This window comes from Anolis carolinensis, chromosome 6 (assembly GCF_035594765.1).
Source record: "Anolis carolinensis isolate JA03-04 chromosome 6, rAnoCar3.1.pri, whole genome shotgun sequence".
Taxonomy (NCBI): domain Eukaryota; kingdom Metazoa; phylum Chordata; class Lepidosauria; order Squamata; family Dactyloidae; genus Anolis; species Anolis carolinensis.
In genome coordinates, this window is record NC_085846.1 from 98,256,227 (window position 1) to 98,273,558 (window position 17,332).

The 17,332-nt window shown below is 36.1% G+C and overlaps 1 protein-coding gene across 4 annotated transcripts in view; it reads right to left on the minus strand.

Moving 5' to 3' along the window:
- Positions 1-17,332, minus strand: part of dnajc1 (DnaJ heat shock protein family (Hsp40) member C1) — a 198,570-nt gene that overhangs the window by 32,967 nt on the left and 148,271 nt on the right. For all 4 annotated transcript variants that reach the window (XM_062984451.1, XM_062984450.1, XM_003222069.4 and 1 more), the window contains exons 7-8: positions 15,341-15,431; positions 13,208-13,374 (exon numbers count right to left, since the gene is read on the minus strand). In XM_062984451.1, the coding sequence (XP_062840521.1) occupies positions 13,208-13,374; positions 15,341-15,431 (258 nt within the window). The remainder of the gene's footprint in view (positions 1-13,207; positions 13,375-15,340; positions 15,432-17,332) is intronic.

The window sequence follows — 17,332 nt, forward strand, 5'->3', positions numbered from 1 at the left end:
TTTTGTAATAATTTAATCATTAATGGAAAGGTCATTATAGTCATAGTACATGGGATATCAAAAACGGATACCAAAATGTATCTATACAGAATTCGATTTTTTCATAGTGTTCTCAATGGCAAGGGTGTTATAAAATTCCATATCTTCTGAATAATTCTGATGCATTCTTTTATGAGACTTGCAAATTTTATTCCTGAGATTAGTAACTCTTCATTATGCTTTCCTTTTTATCTGTGATTTCCTCTTGTTGTATATGCCTGTGTTTTGATTTCGTTGTTGTATGCCAATAAAGGCTGTGTGGGTGCATCTGCATTATAGATATCAAAAGGTGTGGTTCCCTACTCTAAAAACCTGTCAACAATTCAGAGAAAGACAATAAAAACAGTTGTCGTCATTCTCCAAAATATGCCATTGTTTTAGAACAGTATTTCTCAAACTGTGCTCCTCCAGGTGTTTTAGACTTCAGCTCCCAGAAATCCCACCCAGCTTACCAGTTGTTAGGGAACTGTGGGAACTGAAATCTAAAACATCTGAAGGAGCACAGTTTGGGTAACTCTGTTTTAGAAGTTTAAAAACTGGTGATTGTAATAGGACTTTTCACAAGTTAGCTAATTTGAAATGAAATTTTCCATAATTTTTATGGAACCACCATGTCTACATTACTGCTGTTATTGAAAAGTGCTGTAAACTATATCAGGATACTTTCATAATTCACTTATTCCGAATAACCAAGTAACATTTGAGAAAATCTAAAACCCCTTTAGCAGGCCTTTCTCTCTGGTAACTGAGGGAGTAGATTCCAACATAAGAAAAGGTATGAAATCAGGCCATGCTTTAACCCAGCTCACACACCAACAGACTAAACTGGGCATGCTTTATCTCTTTTAATTTCGACTACTATCCACTCATTCAGGGCAAATACCTCTGTGATCAACATTTACCATGAAGAAAACAATAATAGCAAATTTTGAGCCATCTGTATTCCAGTATATTTTTCATGCAACTGTGCACTTTCAAAACATTAGAACATTGTAGACCATCTACAGTATATAGCATTATATATAGAGCAATATTTGTTTAGTAACTATTTTTCAAAACGTAAAGAAACATCTTCCAGTATTCATAAATTTTAAGTCACATCAACTGCTCAAGAGGAAAGCATCATAATTAGCAAGAGTTCATAAATACTCTAGTCCATTTTATGGAAAGAGAAATTAAAATGCAATTTTTAATTTAAAGGCCAATCTAACTGGTAGCACTTAACAGGCGGCATTGGCTCATTTATTTTCTGATTAGCTTCCAGGCAATTGTCTTAATTCAGAAGATATGAAATGCTCTTTAGTAATCCAGATTATTAAATACTTGGCATGTAGATAATACAAGCTATAAGTTAAATCATATTTGGCCTACAATAATACAAGTGTGTAGGGAGTATAACAAGAGAAGAACTTTCAGAGATACAGAAGTTTGGCGGGTTATATCTCAATTGTTTAAATTATCAAAACCAAGTGTTTTCAGCAGCATTTCCATGTAATGTATTGCATGTCGTGCAACACTTTGATCATCATCAGTTTTGGTTTGGTTTCACAGGGTAAAAAGGTGAAACACAAAGCAACTCCAAAATATGTCCCTTGAAGATAAAGTGCTAGAAATAGTACATCACTTGGTATGAATGAAAAGGGAATAGTGTTTCTTTTAGTAGTAACCATTACAATGAACCTTAAGTAGAACAATGAATTCATTTTTTACTCATTATTTGTATTCACAGGTGGTCTGGGGTAGCATTTTGAAGCAGGTAGCAAGTTATTTCAATAAGTTATTTTGCTTAATTGCAAACCTCATTTCCCCCCTAAATTGCAATGAATAACTGTAATGTTATTTTAAAAATCTGCTATGTGTAGTAGTAGTAGTAGTAATAATTTTATTTTAATAATTATTTTATTTCTTTGCCCAACAAACGCAACAAACGGAAAAGCAGGGGCACAGATGACCAATTATTAATTGACAAAATGATTCTGGAGAACTGTAAAAGCCAAAAAGCTAATCTTCACATGACGTGGATTGACTACAAAAAGGCCTTTGACTCACTCCCACATAGTTGGATCATCAAGTGCCTGGACGCCATCGGGATTTGTAAAAATGTTGGCACCTTTATTGAAAACATGATGGAGCACTGGAAAACTGAACTGTTTGTTGGAAATGAAAGCTATGGACTTGTCAACATCAGAAGAGGAATATTCCAGGGAGACTCATTGTCCCCTCTGTGTTTCATTATTGCCATGATCCCTCTGTCAACAATCTTACAAAAAACAAACCACGGCTATCAAGCATCTAAGAAATCTCACAAAATTTCGCATCTGATGTACATGGATGACCTGAAGCTGTATGGGAAAACACAAACTGAAATCCAGTCTCTGACTAACTGTCCGAATGTTTAGCACTGATATCAACATGGAGTTTGGTTTGACAAATGTTCAACAGTGGCAATGAAGGGGGGGGGGGGGGATCATTGAAAGTGAGGGCATAAATATGCCTAATGGCCAAACAATAAAGTGTCACCAGCCAGAGGCCTATAAATATCTGGGCATATTATAGCTGGACAACATCAAGCATGAACATGTGAAAACTGTGGTCAGCAAAGAATACACACAAAGGGTCAGAAAAATTCTCAAAAGCAAGCTCAATGGAGGCAACACCATCAAGGCCATAAACACCTGGGCCATACCTGTCATAAGATATACTGCTGGCATTATAAATTGGACACAGGCGGAATTGGACAATTTTGATAGAAAAACAAGAAAACTCATGACCATTCATCATTTACTGCACCCTCACAGTGATGTTGACCGGGTATATTTGCCTAGAAGATCAGGTGGCAGAGGACTCTTACAAGTAAAACAAGCAGTCAAAGAAGAAGAACATGCTCTGGCAGAATATGTAAAGCAAAGTGAAGAACCTGCTTTGATTGAAGTCAAAAATGAGAAACTCCTCAAAGCGCAGCAGACAAAAAAACAGTACAAAAAAACCGCACTACAAACTAGAGCTGACAGCTGGCACAACAAAACATTGCATGGAAAGTTCTTTGACAAAACTGAAGGAAAAGCTGATAATGAGAAGACCTGGCTATGGCTCACGAATGGGACACCGAAGGAGACAGAAGGCCTGATCCTTGCAGCCCAGGAGCAAGCCATCAGAACAAATGCAATTAAGGCCAAGATCGAAAAATCAGCTGATGACCCAAAATGCAGACTATGCAAGGAAACCGATGAAACCATTGATCATATCCTCAGCTGCTGTAAGAAAATCACACAGACAGACTACAAACAGAGGCACAACTATGTGGCCCAAATGATTCATTGAAACTTATGCCTCAAGTACCACCTGCCAGCAGTAAAGATCTGGTGGGATCACAAACCTGCAAAAGTATTGGAAAATGAGCATGCAAAGATACTGTGGGACTTCCGAATCCAGACTGACAAAGTTCTGGAACACAACACACCAGACATCACAGTTGTGGAAAAGAAAAAGGTTTGGATCATTGATGTCGCCATACCAGGTGACATTTGCATTGACGAAAAACAACAGGAAAAACTCAGCCGCTATCAGGACCTCAAGATTGAACTTCAAAGACTCTGGCAGAAACCAGTGCAGGTGGTCCCGGTGGTGATTGGCACATTGGGTGCCGTGCCAAAAGATCTCAGCCGGCATTTGGAAACAATAGACATTGACAAAATTACAATCTGCCAACTGCAAAAGGCCACCCTACTGGGTTCTGCACGCATCATCCAAAAATACATCACACACTAGACCAGGGGTCCTCAAACTTTTAAAGCAGAGGGCCGGTCCACAATCCTTCTGACTGTTGAGGGGCCGAATTATCATTTGGAAAAAAAAAAAAACCGAACAAATTCCTACGCACACTGCACATGTCTTATTTGTAGTGCAGAAACAACAACAACAACAAAAGAAAAATACAATATTTAAAAATAAAAACAATGTTAACCAACTCAAACCGATCAGGATTTCAATGGGAAGTGTGGACCTGCTTCTGGCCAACAAGATAGTCAAGTTAATTAGGATTATTGTTGTTGTGTGCCTTCAAGTCATTTCAGATTTTGGGCGAGCCTGTCAAAAAATTATTTATTATTATTATTTATTTATTTACTACATTTATATACTGTCCTTCTCACCTCGAAGGGGACTCAGAGCGGCTTACAATTTATATCTATATACAGTATATTATAGTTTAGCATAGAACAATATTAGCATTATATATTACTATATTGAATTATACCACTATACTGTAATATTATTAGTAATATTACATGTAATATATAATATATAATTAATATTATTATATGGTATTATTATTAGTATTACCTTGTATTACATTATAATATTACTATCAATATTATATGTATATATAATATAATATTATATTATTAAAACTGATATAAAAATATTATATTATAAAACTGAGGGCAGGGGCCAGGTAAATGGCCTTGGAGGGCCGCATCCGGCCCCCGGGCCTTAGTTTGGGGACCCCTGCACTAGACACTTGGGAAGTGTTCGACTTGTGATTTTGTGATACGATATCCAGCATATCTATCTTGTTTGTTGTGTCATACAATAATAATAATAATAATAATAATAATAATAATAATAATAATAATAATTATTATTATTATTATTATTATTATTATTATTATGAGAGCAAGAGACTGTGACTTATCCAATATCCCACAGTGGGCTCCCAGCCCAAGCAGGGATTTCAACTAGCATTTATTAAGTCTTTGATCAAGAACATAAAGGAACGTTCAAATGAGATTTGAGAAACAATATAACATTTGAAATCACTAATTCAGTATTAAAACATATGTTCAACACAAGTAAAATATAGGAAAAAGAGGGAAAGGATGCACAGAGAACCTTTAAAAATATATAGACTTAGCAGGCAAAAAAATTGTCAGAATAGAAATGTCCTATATAATCACTGAAGTACAGCAAAGGGGCTACCCATATATCAAACAGTGGCATTTCCCAATATCCATGCAGCTACTAAGGCTTTTTCTGTGTCTTGTCATACAGCAAACCTACCCTTGACTCATGGTTTAATTAATTTTTAACTTTTTATGTTCTGCAAATTTTTAAAATATATTAAAAACTGTAAGCCACTTTTGAGTTCCAAAGAAGGGGAGGGGATGATGATGATGATGATGATGATAGGTAATACCCTGTTTCCCCTAAAATAAGACATCCCCAGAAAATAAGACCTAGTAGTTTTGCTGAATTGCTAAATATAAGGCCTCTCCCGAAAGTAAGACCTAGCAAAGTTTTTGTTTGGAAGCATGCCCATCGAACAGAACACCATAGCATGCAGGATCGATAAATGTATGTACCATATACATGGAAATAATGGTAGTAATAAGAAATTCTTGATAGGATTCACAATTTGTCTGGTTATGCTGGTTTGTGATGACAACTACTGTACAGTATATAATAAATGTTCATTTTTTTGTTCGACAATAAATGTGAATTCTTCTTCATGGAAAAATAAGACATCCCCTTAAAATAAGACCTAGCGCATCTTTGGGAGTAAAAATTAATATAAGACACTGTCTTATTTTCGGGGAAACACGGTAGGTCTGCTTGCTTATGGCCAATATGCATATAGTGGGCCCTTGGTTTCTGCTGGGGTTTGGTTCCAGAACCCTCCTCCCATGGATACCAAAATCTGTGAATGTTCCAATCCCATTATAGAATAGTAAAATATGTTACGCGCATAAAAATACAAAAGCAATACCTGCTTTTTGGAATTTTTTTAGAATATTTTCAAGCTGTGGAAAGTTCAATTCATAAGCACAGATCCATGAATACAAGGACCAGCTTCACTTAGTCAACTAGTCCATCAAACTGATAAAGAGATATGTAGGAACAGCTTTTAAAAAATAAATCAAATAAAACACTAAGACAAATCACATTCATATTATGCAGTAAGTAACGGAGGCCGGATGGGGGTACAAGGAAGCAACATGTTGCCAAATACTCCAGATGAAAAAAATGAAAATATTTTAAAGACCTAAAACAGGCCTTGAACTGAGACTGACCTGTAAGATCGCAGTTCACAGAACCATGTTGCAGCAATTTAGAAGGAGATAAAGAGAGGGTTCATAGCCTCAATTATGGCCTACCATTACTTTTCATTTTTTTTCCCTCAGTACAAATTGAAAGCCCTAACATAATCTTTTTTAAAAGTACCTCAAAACTCTTATTAATTTTTCTAAACTGAGGAAAATGCTAAGTATTTCTATTCAGAACTAAATCCCTGGTAAGTATGTATAAGACTATATCTATATTACACACTAAACTTTCCTAGCAATCTCTCACTCTAAATTCTATGTAATCAATTTTACCTAGATTGGCTGTCGCTTAATGTTTTCAGTATTCATGCACACAGGTCTAAGACTGACAATGCATCATTTTTAAAGAAATTAAATATTGTGTGACTTCATTTGAAAGCATAGAAAAAAAAATCAAAAACACAATTATCTTGAATTCATGTTATATGGAAAACTATTATAGGAACCTCCATTTGGCCATATAATTAACTGGCTAATCCCAAATCAACTACATTTATTTTCACAATGAAACAAGGAGTGTTGCAAAAAACAGATCAAATTAGGAGATAATCTAGTATATCACAGTTCATTTATTTAAATAATTTAGATGCTTCCTTTTCTTCGACATGGGACACAAGGCGGTGTGGTTCCTCATGGGAAGTACCATGTAACAAAATAGTTTCCAGAGACTCAGAACTTCTAAGTAATCAAAATTTGTTGTGTTTATAAGGATTTTTTAGACATTACACTTCCTTCACTTCCGTTCGCTCCCAGCCACTTAACAACATGTGAATTACAGACTGACCACTTAGAATAACAATACACCGGTGCAATAAAGATGGAATTCCTGAAATCCAAGGATAGGCAAACCTAAAAGTATGCTAATATGTGTCATATTTTTTCATACTCATTCAGTTAGACTTGACAATCTTAAATTTGTTATAACTAAAGGTGCTGGCCTTGAACAATGGGTAATATAAAGTTTAAAATTTATGAAACTACCAACAAAACATTAAAATTCTGTTTTTACAACAACTGATCACTCTGAAGCATGTAAGGAAAGGAAAAGTAAGGTTGGGGTTTTTGTTTTGACTAAGCAATACCATGGTGTTCAAGTCTTTCTGTTTTAACACAAACATCCTATGTTTCTCGGCAGAGGACTCTCAAAGTTTTCCAACAATTTTTGGATTGCAAAAATGTAACAGCACTAAATGGAATATTTCAAAATCCCCTCCAAGCACATTGCAGAAGGAGCTTGTCCTCTCTCCCTAATTCCTTGCTATCCTTCTCCCACGCAGATTTAACTGCTATGTACAATGTACATAGCAATGGAAAATAAATCTTTGTGGGGCCTTCATTAGAAGTCTCTGCATTCACACATACAGATGACAAACCCTATTCAAGAAGGACATTAGGGCTGCTCTTGTGCTTTTATGAAAGAATGTTCTCTACTATGTTCACTGCTACTGTTTTGTGTTTTGTTTTGCATCATGTTTTGTTTTTCATTTAAGCAGAAACAAGCTCACAGAAACACCAGGCAAGCAATACAAATGCATACGGCTTGAATTCTAGCCAAAAACTGCCAAAACATATTGCCCGTCTTCTCTTTAATCCAGCTAATAAGGCGGAGATTTCTTAGAAGGAATACAGGAAGGTATATAATTAAAAAGCAACAGAGTAACATGATCGATGTCTTAACATTATATAAAGCAACAGATTAATCTGATGAAACAGGAGAGACAATGATATCTACCTTCCCACAATACTGTTCAAACAAAACAGAGATAACTACTAATTAAAAGCTCTGCCTAAACAAGGCAATCTGCGTATCCTTGCTTTATCCTCAACCGAATCTGACAAAAATACTGAACTACATAAAAGCCCAAAACACAGAGAGTAAGGATGACAAAATGGTGCATGATCAGAGGTTACCATTTTAAAACACTTCCCAAACACTTTTCTAAATGAAACATTCCATACAAACAAGGCCAATTCAAATCCATCATAAACACTATCACAAAATCAGAGTTCGGAAAACTTACTTTTTTGGACTGCAGTGGCTGTAGCCACCCTGGCCATGGTGGGTGAAGGATTCTAGAAGTAGTAGCCCCAAATAGTAATTCCTCCAAGCTTTGCACAAAGTATGACTGAAGCTGTCACTTAGACTCCATCAAGCCAGGGGCAGACCTGGGATTTTAACATGCACTATTATGTCCCACAGTTCCACAATTCTCTGCATCTGATAGGATTCACAATTGATAATGTCTTTTATTTATTCCTGTCAGGGGCATGCATAAACAAAATTTATATACCACTTTATATCCAAGAGAGATTCCTAAGTAATTTAAACTATGATAAAGTCAAGTACAACAACTAAGGTAGTGTCCGCATTACAGCTTTTTCCAAAGTATCCCTTAGTCAATTCATTTCTCACATTTTCACAGACTACATTTAAAATATTACATTGCTCTTCTTATCACCTGGAAACATAGGTCTATTACTGTTACATGGGGACTTACTTAACTGTGATACAGGACACTAATCACAAATGGATCAGTTGGGTAGAACAAACGGCAATATTCTTTGTCTGAAACTGCTCTTGAAAGTTGTGGATTTTTCAAAGCAAGCTCTTAAGCAACACAGTGACAACTCTCATTAAAAGGAACTGAAAAATTTGTATCTCTATGCAGATTTGAAGCTCACATGCTACATTTAAATGTCTTATCACTAGATTTGCTGCATTGTTTTCATACCAAACATTTAAGTAGATTATTATATTTTCTTATAAGTAGTCAGAAATCCAGTTACCTTCATGTCACTTGATAACATTCTTTTCTCCAGTTCACATCAAGAGAAAAAGCAGCTTATGATGGTTTGTTGCCTTCCAAGTTGTTTCCAACTTATGGAGATCCTGGCTCAAATCTATCACAAGGATTTCTTAGCAAGATTTATTCAGAGGGGGTTTGCCTTTGCCTTCTTTTGAGACTAAAGGTGTGTGACTCGCCTAAGGTTGCCCACTGCGTTTCCATGGCTAGATAGGAATCTGAAGTGTAGTCTCCAAAGTTGTAGTCCAATGCTCAAACCAAACTGTTGTGTGCTAAATTTCAGAGGAAGGCAGTGGTAAATCAACTATGATTATTCCTTGTATATACATGCACATTGTTTACCATAATTCAACAAAAAACTTGAAGATGTGTGTGTGTGTGTATCCATCAGTTTCTGGTCTTGTGGAGCCATGTATGCAATTGATCCATCACACATTTCAGCATGCAGTAATGGAGAAATCAGTACAATGCAAGCAGACAGAACAAGCAATGTCCTTTATTTGACCAATACCACTTTAAAAGTCAACACAAACCTATATTACACAGATATTGATTCCCTCAGAAACTGAATTTTTATAATTTTGTTTCAAAGCACCCTAGATCACAAGAAGTTCCCTTCCATATGCTTGACTGGGACTCCTGCTATGTATTTTTTTCAACAAATAAATCACAAAGCTTACAAAATTTTATATTCACTTTTCTGTTCTTTTGTTGACATTTCTGCATATTGCTATATTCTAATGAGATCGATCTCAACATGTATCCTTCTGCAGAACAGCAGCAGCAGCAGTGAAAAACATCAGATGACACAGCCTTATATAGCCCTCAGAAAAAATCACATGGTTCATTGTGAAATTTTAAAATGTGGAAGATTTTGGGCTTCCTTCATGCATTGGTAACTGGCAATACCAAACCAAACTGTTGTGTGCTAAACCAAACTGTTGTGTGCTAAATTTCAGAGGAAGGCAGTGGTAAATCAACTATGATTATTCCTTGTATATACATGCACATTGTTTACCATAATTCAACAAAAAACTTGAAGATGTGTGTGTGTGTGTATCCATCAGTTTCTGGTCTTGTGGAGCCATGTATGCAATTGATCCATCACACATTTCAGCATGCAGTAATGGAGAAATCAGTACAATGCAAGCAGACAGAACAAGCAATGTCCTTTATTTGACCAATACCACTTTAAAAGTCAACACAAACCTATATTACACAGATATTGATTCCCTCAGAAACTGAATTTTTATAATTTTGTTTCAAAGCACCCTAGATCACAAGAAGTTCCCTTCCATATGCTTGACTGGGACTCCTGCTATGTATTTTTTTCAACAAATAAATCACAAAGCTTACAAAATTTTATATTCACTTTTCTGTTCTTTTGTTGACATTTCTGCATATTGCTATATTCTAATGAGATCGATCTCAACATGTATCCTTCTGCAGAACAGCAGCAGCAGCAGTGAAAAACATCAGATGACACAGCCTTATATAGCCCTCAGAAAAAATCACATGGTTCATTGTGAAATTTTAAAATGTGGAAGATTTTGGGCTTCCTTCATGCATTGGTAACTGGCAATACGCTCTACAAATCCAAGATAATGGTCACTTTTGGTTCCCTGCAGTGCCCAAGACTCACTCCCTCAATGTGTGGTAAATGAATTGCTGCCAATCACAATTGCCTTATTAGGCTCATGTAGAGCCACACACCTAAGAATCCATCTGTCTTTCATGTCTTAGTAATGCCCACGTTGAAGAGTTTTTTGTTCTAATGCCAAGCAAACCACTCACTCTTGCGCTTCTTTCACTCTACCCTGAGCACAATTTTTAACAGAGAATTCAAACGATAGTGTTGCCAAATATATAAAACTATGCATACAGTAGCAAACTAGGAAAAATGTAGCCCTTTGAGCATTTAACATGTGCCTCCCTGAGCGGATGGATGTACTTCCTAGAGTAATTCAGTCTTTTTACTAGTATGTGTTCCTGGCTAATTAAAACCAGAGGGAGGGAGGGAAAAAACACTCATACAGCCAGTCTCACAAGAATGCAAGCATGTCATAATGCATGGAGTGGAGATTTGCATATGCTAGAATGCAACATAGGAAACTACTCTTAATTGCTAGAGAATGAATCTGCGTAGAAGGACATGGTATATCACAATTAAGTACAATGGCAAGTCGAAAAAGGCTTCATTAAGACCGCAGTCCTGGACATAGCTACTATGAAAAAAGCCCTACTGAACACAATGGGGCTTCCTCTGAGTTCACATTCATAGGACTGAACTATAAGAGTCTATATAGGTGATTCAAACAAAAGTTGGTTTTAGCTCAGTTTGTCAGCAAACTATTTTTCCCACAGTAAAGAAAGAGCAAATCCTCTCAAGTTTATCCCTCCTTCTCTCAAGAAGCAAGTTCTTAGCAGCAAGGAATATGACTGAGAAAGAGCACAAAACTTTAGTAGCCGCTCTTAACAGCTTATCCCAGGAAGGGAAAAATTGGTGCAATGACTTAAGCCTTGTTCGGGTCACTATACTTTCTTCAACATGAGAACAAGAAGGAACTTTTGATGTTACTGTGTTCACTCTATATATCTGAAGATAAATTCCTGTTTGCAGGGAGTTACTCATGTGAACAAGATCCCAGATTTCTCAAGGTTCTTGCTTCATGGTTAACCTTCATGGACAAAGGGGTCTCTCCTCTACATGTAAGTTAAAAGCAACAATCATGGGGAGTTTAGGCACCCAGCGTCCAATAGACCAGAGCTTCTGCGTCTTCACAGTTGCCTCATCACCAGTATCACGGAAGCACAGAAAATAGTATTCTGTTTTTTGTGTTTGATTCTGGCCAGCAGACTTTTCCAAGAGTCCAAGCTCTTGCTTCATAACATTACAATACTAAAACAGTTGGTACACTGTGTTGGGTGCTAGCATTAAAATACAGCAAGATAGGGCTAGAATACATGCTTAGAGGTATATTAGTTTAGGATTTGAGCCATTTTTGTTTGATGTGGGAGTGGGACCAAAACAATCTTGGTCCCCCAGCATTCCTGCTCCTTTAGCTCTTGTGCTTGGGTTACTAACACTACAAATTTTAAAGGCTTTGGAGGCCCACTGCCTAGTTTTTCCCATAACAGGTTCTTGAATGCAGATGCCAATATTGTTGAGATCAATCTTATCACTGGCATGTGAAGACCCTTGTGGTCTCCATTACATGCTACTGCAGGACAGAAGTGGAAGTGCAATTTTCCTTCTTTCAGGCACAGGTTCCACTGAGAAACACTTTGTGATGGGCCACAGGCTAAGTATCTAGTTTTACCAGCTTGGGGTCCATTTCCTTTTGAGGGCACACTCTTTGGCCCCATTCCCTTCTGACCTCTAAACATCTAGCAGTGACTTAGGACCAATCAAAGTCTCTGAAGAAGTGACATCCCAAAATGTGTTGGATTGTTTTTAAGCAAATATATAGGATTGTTTCATGAATAAAGGAATATATTCTGTTTAAAAAAACCCAACAAAGTTCATCTGGATACACTGCTGTTTGCATTTGGACAGACAATGAAGGCATTTTATTCCAGTGAACTTGGCCGAATGCTGTTTTCTGATAGGACAAGCTGTTATTCCTTCTTTTTTCAATTTTTCTTTTAAAATAATTTTATTGAAATATTGCTTGGCATATTTATTAATATAGGGATATACAGAAAGAAAGAAGGAATATTAATACATGAAGTCCCTGAGTTACATACATCCGACTCACAAACATCTCATAGTTAAGAACAGGGGTGAGACAATAAGAAGTGAGAGAAATCTTCCCCTAAGAAGGGAAATTCACTCCTGAAAGAGTTACTATGGGGAAAAGGTGTATCCACCGCACCGAAGCTTTATCATCAATCCTTGCACCCACAAGTCTTTTTTTAAATCCAATTATCACAGTGACAGAAAGTGATGTGAAATCTTAACAGGGGCACAGATAACAAAACAAACACCACAGAGATGTTAACTCTTTCCTATGCTATCCAAAGCTGATATACACACATTTTTAAGGATAACTCCAGCGAGTATGAATTCGCTGGAGTTATCCTTAAAAAATGTACCTGTTCTAGCTTACAAACAATTCATCTTAAGAACAAACCTACAGAACCTATCTTGTTTGTAACTAGGGGACTGCATGTACTGGAAAATGAAGTGATTTATTAAAGAATACTAGTTGCCTCAATCAGATCTTAGCCCCCATTTCTATTTTTGAATGATAAGTAACTTACCTTTCTTTTTGCTGATTTGTTCCTATCTTCCAACCAATCATCCACCTGTTCTTCAATCTCTTCAATAGATGTGCTATTATCATATGATGGCATATATGCATTTGTTTCAGTCACTGTATAAACAGGAAATTCAGATTTTGGTTTCTTGACTTTGGGTTTCTTTTCCTCTGTAAAACAAAACATAACTTCAATTACTAACTCTACCCCAAAGCACTGGTTCAGAAATCTACTACACCAAAAAAGGTTAATTCAGACAGCAAATCATCCATCCTGGACTTAAGTTATTGAATAAGCAAAGCATATATATATATGCTTTGCTTATTCAATAACTAAAGTATAACTAAAATGTGTGTGTGTGTGTGTGTGTATATATATATGTATGTATGTATGTATGTATGTGTGTGTGTGTGTGTGTGTGTGTGTGTGTATATATATATATATATATATATATATATATATATATATATATATATATATATGACAATGTACTTTTTCAGAAAAGAAGTTACATGAAAGTGCAAGCAAAACTTTGGATGCCTTCCCAGCTATGATGAAGAAGAAACAGAAACTCCTGATAACTAGGTTTATGGATAATAGGCTAAAATGCAGATTTTTGTTATGGTTAAAACTGGACTTTAGACTAAATCTGCAATCCTATGCACATTTAAAAATAAACCCCATAGAGAACTAAACGTTACTTTTGAGTAACATATAGGTAAAACTAGTTACGCTACTTAACATAGCAGCAGTGTTGAGGAAAGGGTCGCTTAGTTGTATGAATGGGTCAAGGGCCATGAACTACATTCACCAGCATCAAGATACTATACACTTTTTAGAATGGTGTAAATATAGATATATTAGTGTAGTAATGGTGGATTACACAGCTGCATAGCTGACTAATATGCAACGGGTATCACAGCTTCGATCTCATGTCTTGTATAATAGTTATTTCACTTCCCACCCAATATACAACTGTTAGCACTTTTTTTTTACATTAGAATAGAGCTGTAACAGATTTTTAGCCCAGACAGCCTTGATCCAAAAACTCTTCCTATTACTGATCTACCTGACATGGATCTCATCAAAATAAAAGACTCCAGGGTTTGGGAGCACTGTCAGATAGCCCTCCTGAATATCTTGGAGATAGGCTGGATCAAAATGCAATTTAATACATACTTATATAAAACTGCCTGAGTGATTTGTTTTATAACAAATTGGATTATTTAGTATTTCCTTATGAGCAGAAATATTATGTATCATTAACCCAATCAAGGTTCTCTCTGATTCCAGTGCAAAACATTCAAATCTAATCAGCTTCATATAATCCTTATGCCCTTATTTCCTCTATAATGGACTAAAAGTTAAACCTACTGTAGGCAGGAATCCATACAATAACAGAGTTAAAACACAGTTACAACTTGAAATTGTAACTGTAGTTTCCTCCTATTGCCATAACACAAACTGAAGAAACTAGATATACATTCTAGCATTGTAAAAAAGAAATAAATTGGACAAATTATAAAAAATACAGTACCATGGAAAGAGTACTGAATCTCCCTCTTTTGCATTACAAAACAAACCTATCAGAAAAAAAGTTAAAAGAACGTTCCTACCTCTTCCAAATAATAATGCAACATCATATATTATAGTTAAATAGTGTTTCAGTAGTTGAAGAAATCTCACTAATCTTCATGTTTTGTATATGGAGGTTTTCTATAAACATTTCTCAAAGATGTATATAATTTTCAGCACATTTTTACAATTCCTAAAAATCAAACTAATTAGGAATTGTAATAAAATTTGTCATTTGAATTATTTCCAGACAGGTACAAAAACAGGAAAGGAACACAAAAACATCTGATTTTTGGGACCGCTTGCATTTCTGACATATTTCATCACAATATTATCTGACTCAACTAATTTTCTGGGACACATCACGAGCATTTCTACTAATGCATTTCTACAACAATTTCATACAGCACTTGATCTGATCCCAAGCAAACTCATTCTTGTGCTTCGCAGAAAACAGTAATTACTCACATTAAATTTGAGGAATTTGGAAGTTTCTCTAACTCCCAACTCTTATTTTAAAAAAATTAAACTGGATCAGGAAAAGCATATAAAGAGACTCACTCTGAAGTGTTTCCAGTTCAGCTCTAGCCAAAGCCTCTTCTTTCTCCTTTATTTTTGTTTCTTTATATTCTACATAGAGTTGTCTGGCCTCCTTTAAGAAAAATGTAATGATATTAGCATCTCAAAAGCAGCTCACTGCAATGGTACCATTTTAACCTCAAGTCCCAGAAATTAATCACTTAAAGGAAAAAATAAGTGTTGGGTTGAATTAATCAATTAAAAGTGAACATTTGTTACACATAAAGAGGAAAAAAAGAACAGTAATTTGCACACCATGTCATAGTCAAAGAAACACAATGAAAAAGTTGAATTAAAGTAAAATGTTACTGTAAACTCTCACTATTGAAAATGTAATTAAGAAAAGGAACTGTTTAATCATAGAAGATTTGCCATTCTTGAGTTTACTGAAGGGTGGAAACCCATTTTCCCAGTAGCCACAACAACACATCACCTGAGTTTAGTTCCTTAGTTTTGGGGAACTGAAGGCACAGATCAATTAAGGCATTTACAAATGCACACAACTAAACAACAGCAAAACTCTGGAAGTGAATGTGCTGCCGTTTGAATACATGTATAACTTTCTTTCTTGCATCAAACTCAAGGATATCTGCTCTTTGTATTTAGAATGAAAGGGCTACAGAGAGCAGTGTACACTAGCCCTGGCCAGTTGTTGCCCAAATAGCCAGTCTCAGATAAAGCTTCAACCATTGAAGATTTCTTCTGCACACAACCAAAACTGACAGAGGAAGAGTTCATCCCCTTATAAGTTACCTCTGTCATCTTTCCCACAGATTGTTTTAACTGATGACAGAAATAAGGCGGATACCAGGAGGAGAAAACAGAAACTACTCTGGGAATTCAGTATGACTTTTTATTGCAAGTCTTTTTATATTATGAGCTTCCTGTGGCTGCTAAACACACATGAAGGCAGATATATAATGTATGAATGAACTGTAAATACATACTAAAGCTAATGTTAAGGGAAGAATTCCCCTGACTAATATCTTTCACCCATCTTTTGCTTATTTGCTTGAACCATTTAAATAGCTTTATTAAATAACTGACAGCATGTCCCATGTGATTTTAGCAAGCCATTCAAATCAAGTATGTGAGCACATAGGAGAGATTTGAGTCAGACTGATGCATCATGGAGAGGGAACTGCAAAAACAGTCATTCCTTTGAACGGAGGTTCTGACTCTATGAACCATAGTTCAAGTTATAGAATTTAGCAAGGAGAAGGCTCTCAATCCCGTATCTAAAGTAAACATTTCAAACCCATGTAAGGAGGACTGGGAAAAATCTCTAGTACTTCCAGCATTTTACAGATCTCATATACAGTGAGATCTTTGTGTTTGGATGACCCTAGAGAACACATGGGTTTCACAAGAACTGCTACGTCCCCCACTTCAGACATTTCATTAGTGGCAAAGGATTGAGAAGCATGCGCAGACTGGACTGTGTTCTCCTCCGCTTGGTAACATAGCAATCAGCTCTCCTTGCATCAGAAATCCATCTTAATCTGCCTCCTCCTAACACCATTGTCCACAAAATAATTAAAAATAAAGCTCTCAAAAATGCTGTGAAAGCTGCAGACTATTTTTCTTCTAACTCCAAAGAAGAGGGAACAGCTGGCATAGCAGAGAAGAATAAAATGACAACAGCTAACCTGTGGACATGCATACAAAGCAGTTTTCCAAAGTAAAGAAGTACCTTAATTATTTTAAGTGCCTTCATGTATTAGAATTGGGGAGGGGGAAGAAGAAGGGGCAAGAGCGATGGAGCACATTCAGTTGAATAAATGACAATCAGATGTAGGTAGCAGCTTTGCAACGTGATTCATGTAAATGGATATTTAGTCACCTTACACCTCACATGTCTTTTAGGTTGTATTAAAATGACACAGGTTTGGATCCCAAGAGCTCTTCTGCAGTATGGGTGGAAAGCACTTCGGCTCACATATAGGTTGTGTGTCTTGTTCAAGCTTCTGCCTT